Below are 13,861 nucleotides of genomic sequence, written 5' to 3' on the forward strand. Positions count from 1 at the left end.
GCAGAGAGAGCAGCTCTTGCACAGGTATGAGACTGACTGAAGAGATTACATGGAAGGCCTTGGACTCATCTTTAGATTGTATTTTTAGATCTCATTTCAAATAAGCTTCCTAACTGCTCATATTTAGAAAGATGCTTTCATACTCTTCTAAGATTAAGTACTCTGACATTTGATGAGCTTCATTACTTTGGATGTGAAGACAAAGCTTAGCCAGACAGTAAAGAACTCTGCCAGGAGAAACAGTTTTGAAAAGGAAGAATATTTACAGTGAGGGTGGTCAAACAACGGGATAGGTTGCTCAGAGAGGTGTGTCCATCCATGGAGATACTCAAAACCCACTTGTACACAATCCAGGACAATCTACTCTCTCTGACTGCTTAAGTAGAGGGGCTGGACTTAGTAACCTGAAGAAGTCCCTTCCAACATAAATTATTCTGTGGCTTTGTGATTCTGTGAATGAAAGGGAAAAAGAAAATGATGAAATCACTTAAACATAAAATCCATGATAGATACATAGTCTTCTCTTTTATAAACACCTCTAGTGTTAAAGCTGTATAGAGAAGCCTAAAAAGGCAGAACAACCTATTAGTAAAAACTGATACCATTTCAACATATTTCTGTTTTATGGCCTTAAACTTTATTCTAATCAAAAAAGTTAAGGGTAATTTCTGTACAGTGTATTTGAATACCAAACATCCGTAAGATCTATAAGCTCAGACTCAACTGGAGATGATATAATAGGTATACAAATAACATAGCTGTTTTTTCTTACTGCATTAATTGTAGTTTTCATGACAAAGGAGTTGTAGCATTTGGTAAAGCAGGACTTAAAACTAATAATTTTGCTGGATTTCTGTACATAAATCTCAGCCCTGCTCTGTAATTCTGTCTGGAATATCTCCTTGAACCAAGAATGAAAGTTACCTCTGTCTAGTTCCATGATAGTTCTGATATGGGTGAACTTACTAACAGTACCAACTGTCGAGGGAGTATTAAGCTCTTTCTTTATTGTTTTCCTTCTAGTTTCTTTGTTTATTGCATTTTCCTACTCCATTTTCCTAGCTGAATCCTACTTTCTCTTTTCTTCTCTTTCTGTGGGTCGTTGCAATTTGCTGTTACTGCAGCATCCTCTGTTAGGGTAGGGTCCAGCTGTCACTTGTATACATGTGATTAATCTGAAGCCAGAGGAAGACTTCTGATTGCTCCCTGTAGGGGGCTCTCAAATGGGAGTTTGAAGGGCAGAGGCTTGCTCACTTGCAGGTCACTTAACAGCTTTTACCTTCATATTTTTCCCTCTATCTCTGTAGGAAATATGGGGGTAAAATCATTTAATTAAGGCTTGCTGTGGGAAGGTGCTTGTAAAGTCATCTCTGATGGATGTAGTGGTAACTCTTTGTTCTGCCCCTATTCAACTAATTGATACTCATTTTTTCTTGAAATATATTTCGTTTTCTTAAAGGAGACTTGTTTGTTGTCTTGTAATTAGTGTAAAAAGTCATTTGAAAGCCGTTGCAATTTCACCAAGAACTCTATATAAAGTTACCACTCTTATGCTACACAATTGAAAGGGCGTTTACTTAAATGTTGTTGTGTGTAAGTAAAGTTCAACATCCCAGTGGGCGTCATAGCAGTGATCTGAGTTCACATGTGAATTTTACAGCTTTAATTAAATTTCAAGCTGCTGCATGAATCATGTACCAAATCAGTAGATTTATTTTTAATTGACTGATCTTTATATCTCTGTCTTGCTAAAGACATCACAGTAGAAGTCTTAGAAGTTTTCAAATACCCTGGATTGAAAATAATTCTGACATAGGCAAATAAGGCACCATTAAATGGGTAGCTCAACCCTACTGGTTAATTTAGATAGCTAAACTAAATTAAAGCAGGGGGGTAACAAGTTAATGGGTTTGAACTGCGAGAGAAAATTGGGTCTCAGTATTCTATCAAACCATGCTGTATTGGCAAGCAATTTACTTGTTTAAAAATGTGAAACAGGGTTGTTGTATAAAGGAAACAGCACTTTAATGTTGTTGTAGAATAAATCATAATTTTTATTGAAACAGAGACCACTCCATTTTCTGTATTTACACAAGAAAACATATAGTGTCTTATTGAAAATTGGCCAAATGCATTCCCAGACAGAGTTTTGTTGGCCAAATCTTTTGAAGGATTTCTTTATGGATTTTTTTGGCAGGAGAAGTGATTTTAATGGAAAAGTATAAGATGTACCAGATGCAGTTTTCTAGATTGCCATAAATGGTTAACAAATTATTGGAGACTGCTGTAAATGTCTGGTTTACAGCAGCCCGTGCTCAATTTTGGCTCAAGTCTTTTTTGTTATTCAGTCTCTTCACATACAGAAAGTATGTGTTTAAGTCCTTTTCAACTGTAAGATGCTGTTTTAGAAGGAAATATTCCATTTAAAAACTATTTAATTTAGAGTTGTGTAATCGCTGTGGGTGAATGTAGCCATGTAACTGTCCTTAAAAGACAGTCCTCTTCGATTTAAAAAAAAAAAAAAAATCAGGAAAAAAATATAGAAAAGTCTTAGAATTAACATTTCACTTAAATTATTAATTGCTTTTTTTAAAAAATAATTTTGTAGATTTAATTGGGGGAAAAAAAAAAAAAAACAAAACACTTGCTCTGTAAAGCAGTAGCAACATCATGAGATTTATTTAAACCTTTTTTTCAGATGCCATTTCTCTGAGTTTTTTTTGTGCTGGTGCCATGTTGTTAAGTTACTGGTATTAGTAGTTTAACTCTTACTCCTTTGAATTCTGTGGAGACCCAAATAACTCAAACTCCATGTATGTTCCTGCAACTGCTGTTATTCCATAAACATATTGGAACTTTTTTAATTCAAATTTTGGGGACCTGCTTAACCACATTACAAAGTAGCATAATTTTAAGTAACATTCCCAGCATGGCACTTGTTTGTTCTACTCTTTATAGAAGTCATGTTTGTGAAGTAAAGAGTTTGTTTACATTTCTGGAGTATTTGAATAGGACAATTAGTTTCTATCCATTTCACAGCCTAGTTCTTTGTGTATATACCAAAACTCCATTCAGGTTCTCATGGAGTTACTAGTGTTGAGAACCATGTTGTGTCAGCATAGCTATGGCATGCATTTATTGAAGATTGAATGTCACGTGGAAATGAGAGTGGAATGTTTCTCATGCATCCCAGGTGATCTGAAACTTATAAAAATTCCTAAAAGTCACCTTTCATCTTCCCTTGTCTCCACATTCTCTCAAGAAAAATAGAATTCTTTTAAATAGCTATAAGGTATCCACTCATTTCTACAAAGGTGTTGAGGCTTTTTAGAAATAAACTATAAGGCAGATGCAATAAAAGTATACTTTTTCTATGAAGCACTTTTAATCCACGTGAACACAAGAGGTTTTGAAATAGTAGGAAGATTAAGTCATTCAGCGGCTTTTCCATAGGGTTTGAAAACATCTGAAGGATTCAGCATTATGAAGGGAGGGGAGAAAGCTCATACAACTGCAGCTTATACAAGTTTGTCTTCACATTGAGGGTCCTTATTATGTTGTTTGGCTTGTGTATGTTATTAAGACTTGTGCTTTTATTAGGAAAAAGTAACTTCAAAGATACCATCTTGCAGAACCAGAGTTTGCTGAAAAAAATATTTTTGCTGTTTTGAAGCTTATCTTCAAAAAATTCTTTGTACCTTGTAACTATCTGTTTTCTTGTCTGTGGGCATTTTGTTATGAGTGTCCTTAAATCCTGTGTTAGGGAATAGTTTTTTTCCTATCAGCTTTCACTCTGTGCTTCTGCGTAAGTTTGTGTAGACCTGAATGTCAGATATTTTTATCCAGTTTCTAACGTAGCCAGATTTTACAAAGACAAAACTTTGGGTCTTGTATCCTCAGAGTCAGGATGTTGTAGAATGCTTCCAGTAAGTAAAACCTTTAGGAGAATCTCTTTCTTCATTACTTTTTGAGTTTAGTGGGAGGTCAGGGGAAGCCTGAGTTATTGACAGAGAATTATCAGGGTAATCAGGTGTATCCTATATTTAAGCTATCATATAGTCTGTGTTAGTGAAATTATAGAGAAATTGTAGAGAAATTTGTGCTAAGGAATAATTGGACAAGAGGGAATGTATTTGAGGTTAAGTACTGAGATCCAAAGACCCAATAACAACATACGATTTATAATCAGGTTATAAAAAGGATTAAGGATTGCCACCATAGAATATACACTTTTACCAAGAACATCTTCCCAGTTCTGTGTGATATAGGTGGAACAGAGCAGCTCATCAGACCTTATGTGGTTGATTTCTATTCTGGATGTTTCTGTACTGTAGCTTTGAGTATTGTTCTGGAAATTCTAGCTTATGAATTCAGGTAATAATCACTTACTGAGTTGACACTTTTTTAAGAAATCATGTTGATGCTGCCTAAAAATATATGTGTTAGCATATCTTGATAAGTGTGTATTGTAACAATACATTTTGAAGCAGTCTGTAAATTTATTTGCTTTGACCTAATATTTTATAGGAGAGATCAGAAAAGAAATGTTAGAAGATGTACAAAATAAACTAATGAATCTCATCAACAGCACAGAAGGAAAAGTGGACAAGTAAGTCTCATATTACTGTAGATTTCTGTTACTGCGCGTGATGTGCAGATAATGTAACAGCTGTAAGAGTGGTGCAGAACTGAGCTTCTGTATGTAAGCTTGTAATGTGCTTTCGTTATCTTTACATTTTTCAATTGCTTGGTGATTGTGAATAGTAATCTTGATTATTAAAACCAAAGTGTATAAATTTATATTATTGATGTGTTTAAGTAGAATTACACTTCAATAGCATGAGCTCTGAAAACGGAGAGTTCTAGTGAACATCTGTTACAATGCAACCAAGGTGTGAATGGCATCACCTGGATGCTGTGCAATTTGATCTCTCAGTCTTTTTGTTCTTTCCCTGTGTTAGATCTGAACCTAGGATAGGCAAATAAGTTCCCCTGCTCCCTTCTTAGGTCTTATTTTGGGTCTGTACATAAGTATCTGCTTAAAGGTTCTGAGTCAAGATTTGAGAAACTATATTTTCCTGCATTGTGTCTCTTGCATCAAAGCCTGGTAATGTACAACTCATTTTCACCTTACTGCCTTAGAGTATTTCTACTTTTGTCCAAATTGCAGCTCTTTGTTTTAAAAAGTGTTTTAACTTGGAGAGCAGAGAAATCTGTGAGGTTCCCTTTTAGTTCTTTGTACTGGCTTGTTTATTTGGGTTATTGTAAATTAGGTAAAAGTAAGGAAACACTGATGCATTTATTCCTCTTATCAGCTGCTACTTCAGAGCAGGCAGTGTAACAAGCTTCCTTTGTTTTGCAGGCTCCTGATGAGAAATCTCTTTGTTGGACATTTTCATACTCCAAAAAATAAACGTCCTGAAGTGTTAAGGTTAATGGGAAGTATCTTGGGAATAAAAAAGGAAGAACTTGATCAGGTAATGCTTCCTGAAAATTAGGCTTCCTTCATTTGCAGTATGCTTACCTGAAAATAGAATGACTTGCTACTAAACTAAATGTGACTGTCCTGGTACTTCCTGGGGTGAAGTGTGTTTTGTTTGTTTAATGTGGGACACACTGTTCTTAATGGAATCTCATGATAACTGTATTTAATATGGATTTTGTCTTCCCGAGGAACACTAATGCAGAAAGGAAAGGATTTAACTTTATGGTGTTGCACATAATAGCTGTAATATGTTGGTTAAAGAAAAATAAGACAGTTTTGTATGTACCACTAGGTATTGTGAAGAATATGGCTTTTATATTTTTACACAAAGAGTTAGGATTTTAGACTGCCATTTTTCAGGAGGGAGAGAATGAGGTTTTGATAATAATTGAAGTTTTTATTTATCTGTAGGATTCTGTGGGATTCCCACATCATTTGTAGTGGATAAACATAAAATGAGAACAGTTTTTGCAGTTTTTTATCTGCTGCTTTATTTTTTGTTTCCTAACTTTTTTTTTTTTTTTTTTTTTTTTACACCTTCTAGTTACTATCTGAAGAACAAAGAGGAGTTACAAGATGGGTGACTGGCTGGCTTGGTGGAGGAACTGGGTCAAAGAGTGTCCCTAATACACCTTTAAGGCCAACTCATCAGAATGTTTTTAATAGTGTAAGAATCAATCATGTACTCTCTGTGTTTGAGTAAAGAACTGGAGCAGTTGTGTATTAGTACTGAAGTTTGGTTCCTAAGTATATTGAGCTTAATGTACCGATCCTACTGTACCTTGAAGAAAATTGCACAGTCATAAGCGTTGAGCTAATACAAAACTCTGATTACTGTTCCGCTGGCTCCTGGGATCAATGACTTCTTCCAGTATGGACTATATGCTATAGTATCATATTTTGACGACAATGTTCCCATTTGTCCTTTAAATTTCACTTTTTTTTTTAATTCAAGACATTTTGTCAAACGAAAGCATTGTTGGAGGAGTGATTTGCTTGAGTGTGGACACAGGAAGTACTTGTGATGTCTGTAGCATCATAGGTTTCTTGAAACAATTGACTTAAATCAATAATGGAACCATGGTGGAAGTGTATGTGTTATCTTTAGAGTGTATGAATTTCACATAAATGCCATTCACTGAGACAACAAAAACTTTGTATTTTGAAAATAATTTACGTTGTCCCTCACTAAGTAGTACTTTAAATACCAGTACAGAGTTCTTTGGAGCCTGCTGACAGCTTTTGTTTTTTTTAATGTATTTATTTTTAACTTAAGTTCTGTTGAAAAGCATGTAAAATATAACTTGTACCATCTTGTAGTCTTTTTCAGAATTGTTTGTGAAATTCCTTGAAACAGAATCTTGCCCAAGCCTTCCTCCACCCAAGCTCTCTGTTCATGATATAAAACCTTTAGGAGCAGCAGGAACTGGTAAAGCTGGCAGTGTTCCATCCAGCAGTCAGATACAAGGTACGATCTAAAGAAATATTGAAACTTTACACAGATATAAATAACTAACCATAGAGTTTTTGAGAGGACTTAAATGTTTCCATGATTCCTCATCTGTGAAGTATGATTTTTATTTTTTTTTTCCATTGTGCCTTCCCCCACAATGTTCTACTCTCTCTCTTCTTTCTCTCTATTTTTTTCCTGCACTGGCCACCCTCTCTCTTCACACCATACCCCATTTCCTAAAATGAACACTGGAAGGATCAAATTCCCTTTGATACGGAAAGCTTTAACAGCACCTTTTAAAGCTAAACAGACAACTTCATATGGTGTAGTGGTGAACCCAGCCCTGATTTTCAGCATCCCTGTTGATCAGCTTGGGTCTCACTGAGTGAAAAATGCAAGTAATACCAGCCTTGTAGTGCCTCTCGCATATGTAGAACCTGGTCACTCAGAGAGAACTGAAGTAAAATCAGCTAAGTACCTGGCGTGATTTGAAATCTTTGTAAGCTGTGCATGAGTCCTTGACTTCAATTTTTCTGAGGCTGAGAGCAGTTATGTTTTTATTTTGCATGGTAAAATTTATAGTTTTTGGCTCTCATTCTGATTCTATAAGGAACTGTGTACTTTATATAAGTAATATAGGATTGAAATAATCAGTTGAAATGGACCAGGTTGTGCTGAATTTTTCACGTGCATTCTGGACTTTAATACAGTCCTGCTGATTTGCAGAAGCTTTTTTTGCTTGAACCTTGTAACAGCTGTACTCATGGGGGAGAGTGAATGATGCATGACATGTATCCCCAAACCTATATGTAATATATATTACATATATATATGATATATATGTAATATATATGTATTTTCAAAGCATATATATATATGCTCTGAAAATACATTTTATTTCACATAAAGTAGTTGGATGTTACAAAGTATAAACATCTACTTTGAAATACCGATTTATCTCTGAAAGCAGTGTTTACTTTTCTAATAAACCAAAATTTAATTTAATTTTCTTTTTACTCTTCTTGCTTGTAGTTTAAGAGTACAATTGGTAAAGTATGCTTTTAAGCTATAGAAGTACTTGTAATTTACCTATATGAGCCAAACCTTCTGGCTTGTTGATGTGTTTTAAGTTTTTTGGTTCCTGGAAATAAACCATATGGTAGTGGTTTTAAGTATCTACACACAAACACATTTATGAGAGTTATGATGTTTATATGATTGTAGATCTCTTAAAACAAAAAATCTGAATAAAGTCACTCATCCAACTATTCATTGTGACAAGGGAATTTCAGTTCAATTTCTGCTGTATGTCTGATGTAGGAATCTTGAGAACAGGTTACATCTGGAAGATAGGATTTTGATGGGGGAAGGTGAGAAGGGGCAAGTTGATTGTTAGATTAAAATCATTTAGGAACAAAGATAATAAAAGTGACATTTTGACAAATAGATAACAAAGATATGTCAAGACTCACATGTGACTTAGCCCTTGTAATGATAGATTAAGTTCTTGCTTCAACCTGACCCTGGGGCAGCTTCCCCTGTACACATGGAGTGGGGAACCAACCTGCATGTTGTGTTGTAGTGCACGTACAAGGGCCCTTATGTCTTGGCATAGTGCTGGAGCCAATGTGACAGATACTCCGTGTCTGGTTTTGCATGAGTGAAGGGAACCCCTCTGCACAGGGTGTTTGTGTTCCATTTCACAGAGCAAGTGTCTTGGTTTTCTTTTGCATAGCATGAGGTGCTGCAAAATTTCAGCTGCCAACAAGCACAGGTCCTGGAAGTGCCTTGGTGTAACTGGTGACCTGAAGTGTAGATGTAGGGAATGGTGAGCAAAAGAAGCCATGGCAGATGTGATTCAAGGTGAGAAAAGAGAGAGAGAAATAAGTATATGAGAGCATCTGCAGTGCACAGAAAGAAGATAAGATTTTCATGTTTGCAAAACTAATATGCAGTTGTAAAATTTGTTTCATGGCAAGTGCTCTGAAATTGGGTAGGGTTATTAAAACTTTCTAATGAAGTGATGGCTTTTTTGTTTGTTTTACATTTCAGATTCTGCAGTCTCAGGAATCAGCAGAAGGCCAGATGCAAATCCATTTCTAGCACCTCGATCTGCAGCAGTGCCTCTCATAACTCCTGCTACTAGTTCTGGACACCTGCTTATGAAACCTATCTCTGATGCCTTGCCTACTTTTACGCCACTGCCAGTGTCCCCTGATGCCAGTGCTGGTGCTGTACTGAAAGACCTCCTGAAACAATAGATGATTTTGAATCAATACGATGATAGCACTTTAAGGAAAATGAGAACACTATGCTGTATATAATTTACCACAGTGAGGCCTTCTGTAAAAAGTCATATAGTTGTTTGCAATTGTCTTGTTTTTCTTTCTTTTAATTACAAACTAACCAGTGCTTTGGAAATTGAAGGAGCTGCGTTCTTGGTAGCAGGTATTCATTTTGAGTAGGGGTTAGATTTTGTTGCTAGACTGTCACAAGATAAATTGAAGGATTTTTAACCCTTAGTTACACTCTGAGTCATTTCAGTTACCTGTATATAGAAAGCATTACTTTTTGGGTGTTGAGATCCATTTTTCCATTAAAATAATCTGCCATTGGCAGTGGACCTTCAAGAACCAGAATTAAAAATGAATAAATAAAAACGCCTAGCCAAAACTCATCTTATTTGAGGTGCTGAATGAATCATACGAACTCCAAACAGTGAGGCAGTGAATATATGGGAATGTGGTTACTGAGTAACTGCAGTTCCCCCCCAAGCTACACAATTTCTTATACTAAGTTACATTAAGATATGTATCTCTTACTTACAATATTGATCATGTTTGGGGGCATTTAAGGCATATTAATCTGTGCACAAAGATTAGAGGTTTTTTCCCCAAGCCTAACAACTGCTTTCAGTAGTCAAACTCATCAGCACCAAGGAGTTAACTGTGGAGGTGAGTGCTTCATTTCTAGTGGTGTCTGTGTGATGAAGAGTGGATAATATAGCAAAAGATAGATTCATATATATAAAGATACTGTACTCTAATGCTCTAAGATGTATATTTGACAGACTTTTTATCTTGCTGGAATTTGTAGATTCAAATACAGGCTTAAAGCTTGAAGATATGTATAAAATTTAAAGGGAAGAACATGCTTACTTATCCCAAATGTGTAAATAGGTCTTTGTAAGACCAAGGCCAAAGTCAATTATTCTGTAAATTTTGCTGTGATAACTTGTACACATTGTTGGCAGGTAAAGGATGAAGTTGCATACTAAAGGATACAAATCATCTTGCAAAAGTAGTGAATCTGAGGTAAAATATCTTCATTTTAAAATGTGTAATTTCTAAACCTTTTTATATGCCATTCCATGTTTAGTCAGTGTTAAAAGATAACTGTTGTGCAAGTTCTATATTAGAACTGTCAACCTTCTCATCTTCATTGAGATCCTGGATTAAATTGTTGTAAGACTTGTATTTAAATAAAATTAATCACTGAAACTTGTACAGAATCAACCAAAATAATGCAAGAAATCTGCATTTATTTATATAAAGGTCAAATAGTGAATTTCTTTTGTTGCCTTGAAATCTAGTGAAGTTTGTTTTAATTACTGTATTTACCTTGAGAACTGCTTGAGTTCCTTTTCTCCAGTATGTCAAAGCTTCATTGAAGATTTATGCAACCCTGGAAAAGTAGATTGACCATATTGAATTTTTATTTAAAAGTTTTTGCTGCCTTGTAGACAAGGTAATAAATTTGGCAGTTTGACTTCTGATAGAATAGCAGCAACAAGTAGTGTACCAAAGTATATTCTACATTATGTAATAAATGTAATGAGAATTTAAAATTGTGTCTGCTGGGAACATTTCTGTATGGTACTTCAAATGTACATCTTCATTTAAACTATTGGACTGGAATGGGTAAACTCTTTTTCTATAACAAATATAAAGAAAATTGAAATCGGATGGCTTCTATGCAGTCTTGTTCTTGTAGTCATGTTTATTTGAGGATATGCAGCTGCTTCAGAACAAAGTTGCTTTTTGGTAAGTCAAAGCACAAAGAAACGTTCACATTTAAAAATCAAATGGATTACATACTATAAACTGCAAGTGGACTCATGCTGATAACTATCCTCTGAATGTAACAACTGAGCAGATCTTAATAACTTCAGTGTATTTTTTTTTAATTTACTTGCAGAGAACTTAATATGTACCCATTTCTCTTCTAGGAAGCTTTATAAGTACCAGTAAATAAAACATGGTGAGACTGCTTGTTTCAGGATTCTGTAAATCAGCTCCATTTATACAGTAAGTTATAACAGTTTGAGGAGGGCAATTTAAAAGCCACACAAAAGTATTGAAGAACTTCAGAGTTCCTTGCTAGGCTACTTTGGAGAGGAGAAAATCCTCTATAGGAGGGATAGAAGAGGCTTAAGTCCTAGGAGAAGTGTTGAACTAATGATAAAATTCGCCTTGCTTAGAGGTTTCTGCTCTAGGGCTTATTCTACAATTGCATCAGTGAGTTTTATTGCTGTGTTAGAGATCAAATGTACTCAGTGTTCCAGCCAGTGCTTTCACACTGAAAAGTGTAAACTACATAGCCTTGATTCTTTTTCTTAAGCTGTCTCACAGATTATAATAAACCTTCAAGAGTTGTTTTTACTGAAAGATTAGTGGAAATATTTTTTTCCTCTGATTTTTCTTCTGTGTTTACTCTGTGCTTGACAACTGTTTTGTATATATTTGCCAGTTTCCCACATGTAAGTTTGTGACTCATGTAGTCTATCCTGTTAATTGTGCAGGTCTTTCACACAGAGCAAGGGGAAAAAAAAAAGCCTTTGTAGAATATGAGCAGGTGCAGTAGCTGGAAATTCTTCCTTATCAGTTGTTTTCATCGTGTTTTTGTGAGGAAAAAGGGTGTGGTGCTCGTATTATTGGTCTCATGGGCTGTTGGATATCTTTAGTGTGAAGGTAACAGAATTCTAGTAAGGAATGGATATAGCAAATTTGCTACTAAGGGGAAGATAAGGGTTAGGATTTTCTATTCTACTGTAGATTGTTTCATCATTTCATCTTCCATCATGAATGAATGTCATCCTGCATTGAGGCATTCCACACAAAGAGAAAGAAATAACTGACCGTTGTAATTATTATAGTAGAATGATGTACTTTTTAATTAAAAACCTCCTAAATTATTCCATTTAGTCACGGACATACAACATATAATGAATGACCAGTGAAGAAATATTTTTTTTTGCTGTGTTCGTTCCCAACCTCCATTTTATTATTCCTTCCTATTCATGCTCTTGCACATTTCGCATTAATAGTTACTACTCAGGCAAGCTACAAGGAAAACATAGGGCAGTGACTGAAAACAGCTGAAGAGACAGTGGAAGATACTACTTTATAAGTATTTCATTATCCCCTACCTCATGAAAGCCTTACAGTTTTAAGCCACGATAGTCTTGTTACTGCTGGCTTTGATGAGTTTCTTGCCACATTACATTGTAGATGTTCAAGAGTAATTTTCTCAACTGGCTTAATCAGACATACTTGTAAATTTGATGTTGTTTCCTCCCAGAATATCCTAGTTTAGGAGCAGATTTAACTGGAATGAAATTAAATTCTTACTTTGTCATGTATTTGAGGAAAAAAAAAAAAGACAAACATCTGTTTTAATATGGAGAGACATTAATATACTGTGGAAATAGCAGGGATAATGGCTTCATGCACTCTTTCAAACATAAGTCTTTGATTTATTATATATTCAAATCAAAGTAGTCTGCATCAATACACTTTTGTCCATGTTTAAAAAGATAAATATCTAAAACATATCCTCCTGTGTGTGCCACAGTTATGGCAGTGCTAAGAGTAAGGCTTGAGGAATTAAAAAATATAGTATGCATTTGCTTTTTTTTTTTTTTTTTGTTTTTTTTTTTTGCCTTTTTGCCCCCTTTCAGTAAATTGATAGTTTGTTTCCTTAAGTAGTTGTCTTTCAGATGGAAAGCTTCTAATTAACATTTCTAGAAATAAAGTATAAGGATGAGCAGCCTACTATTTTTTGTTCTTTTGGTTTGTGCCATTATGTACTGCTGAATCTGTTTGCAGCCCTGCAAAACTTAAATATGGAAACCAATCTGCAATTTAAAAATAAATAAATAAAGGAACAGACAGCTGCTGGCTTGATATTTAAAGAGGAAAAATAATTTGTACATAGCATGTTTACAGCAGTAGCAACACTGAACCTTGGTTTGTTGTATTTGTCTTAAGCTTATAGAACAGCATGACATAATATATTTCAGTATCTGAAAGCGTGTATCTAACACTGAAATATATTTTATAGCAAGTAATATTTAAAGGGTATTATCAGCATTATGTACATAAGAATTGTGCCTTTGTTTGCTGGTTGTATTAGATTTATTGCAAGGCTAATTTAGATGAATTTATTCCAAATCAGAAGCTCAACCATGCTGCTAAAACTCTCAAATACTTTGTCAAGCAGAATAAAATTGTGTCAAGTGATTAAAGGCTTATTTTTCTTGTAGGAAATAATAATTAGAAGATAACAGTTTATTGCTTAATATGTTAAAAAGGTCACTTTTCATTCACTAATTGCTGATGTTAAATAATTTGGGGTCGTTCTGTACCTTCTTTTTGAGCTTGTGGCATTGCTCATTAAATCTAATTTCTTTTTTAAGTATTCACAGATGTTGTACATCATCCTTGAGCACTGACAGTAAATTAATCTTTTCTCCACCCTTGCGTTAAGGTTCCCATTAGACAGTTTCTCACAGACCAGATTTTAAAATTAATATCACTTGCACTTGAGTTTCCGGTGGTCTGTGATGGTTGGCTAATAACAGTTACTGTGAATATTCACCATATCACCAAAAATATTTCCCAGGCCTCCTAAATAAGTGGACT

At 34.9% G+C, this 13,861-nt stretch overlaps 1 protein-coding gene across 2 annotated transcripts in view; it reads left to right on the plus strand.

Moving 5' to 3' along the window:
• TRIP11 (thyroid hormone receptor interactor 11) overlaps positions 1–10,900 on the plus strand; it is a 31,709-nt gene extending 20,809 nt beyond the window's left edge. For both annotated transcript variants that reach the window (XM_082762163.1, XM_082762164.1), the window contains 5 exons: positions 4,528–4,609; positions 5,363–5,477; positions 6,030–6,152; positions 6,806–6,953; positions 8,991–10,900. In XM_082762163.1, coding sequence (XP_082618289.1) covers positions 4,528–4,609; positions 5,363–5,477; positions 6,030–6,152; positions 6,806–6,953; positions 8,991–9,199 — 677 coding nt within the window. In that variant the 3' untranslated portion in view covers positions 9,200–10,900. The remainder of the gene's footprint in view (positions 1–4,527; positions 4,610–5,362; positions 5,478–6,029; positions 6,153–6,805; positions 6,954–8,990) is intronic.
• Positions 10,901–13,861: the final 2,961 nt, after the last annotated feature.

The sequence above is a fragment of the Aythya marila genome (assembly GCF_965140915.1).
Source record: "Aythya marila genome assembly, chromosome: 5".
In the NCBI taxonomy this organism is placed as follows: Eukaryota; Metazoa; Chordata; class Aves; order Anseriformes; family Anatidae; genus Aythya; species Aythya marila.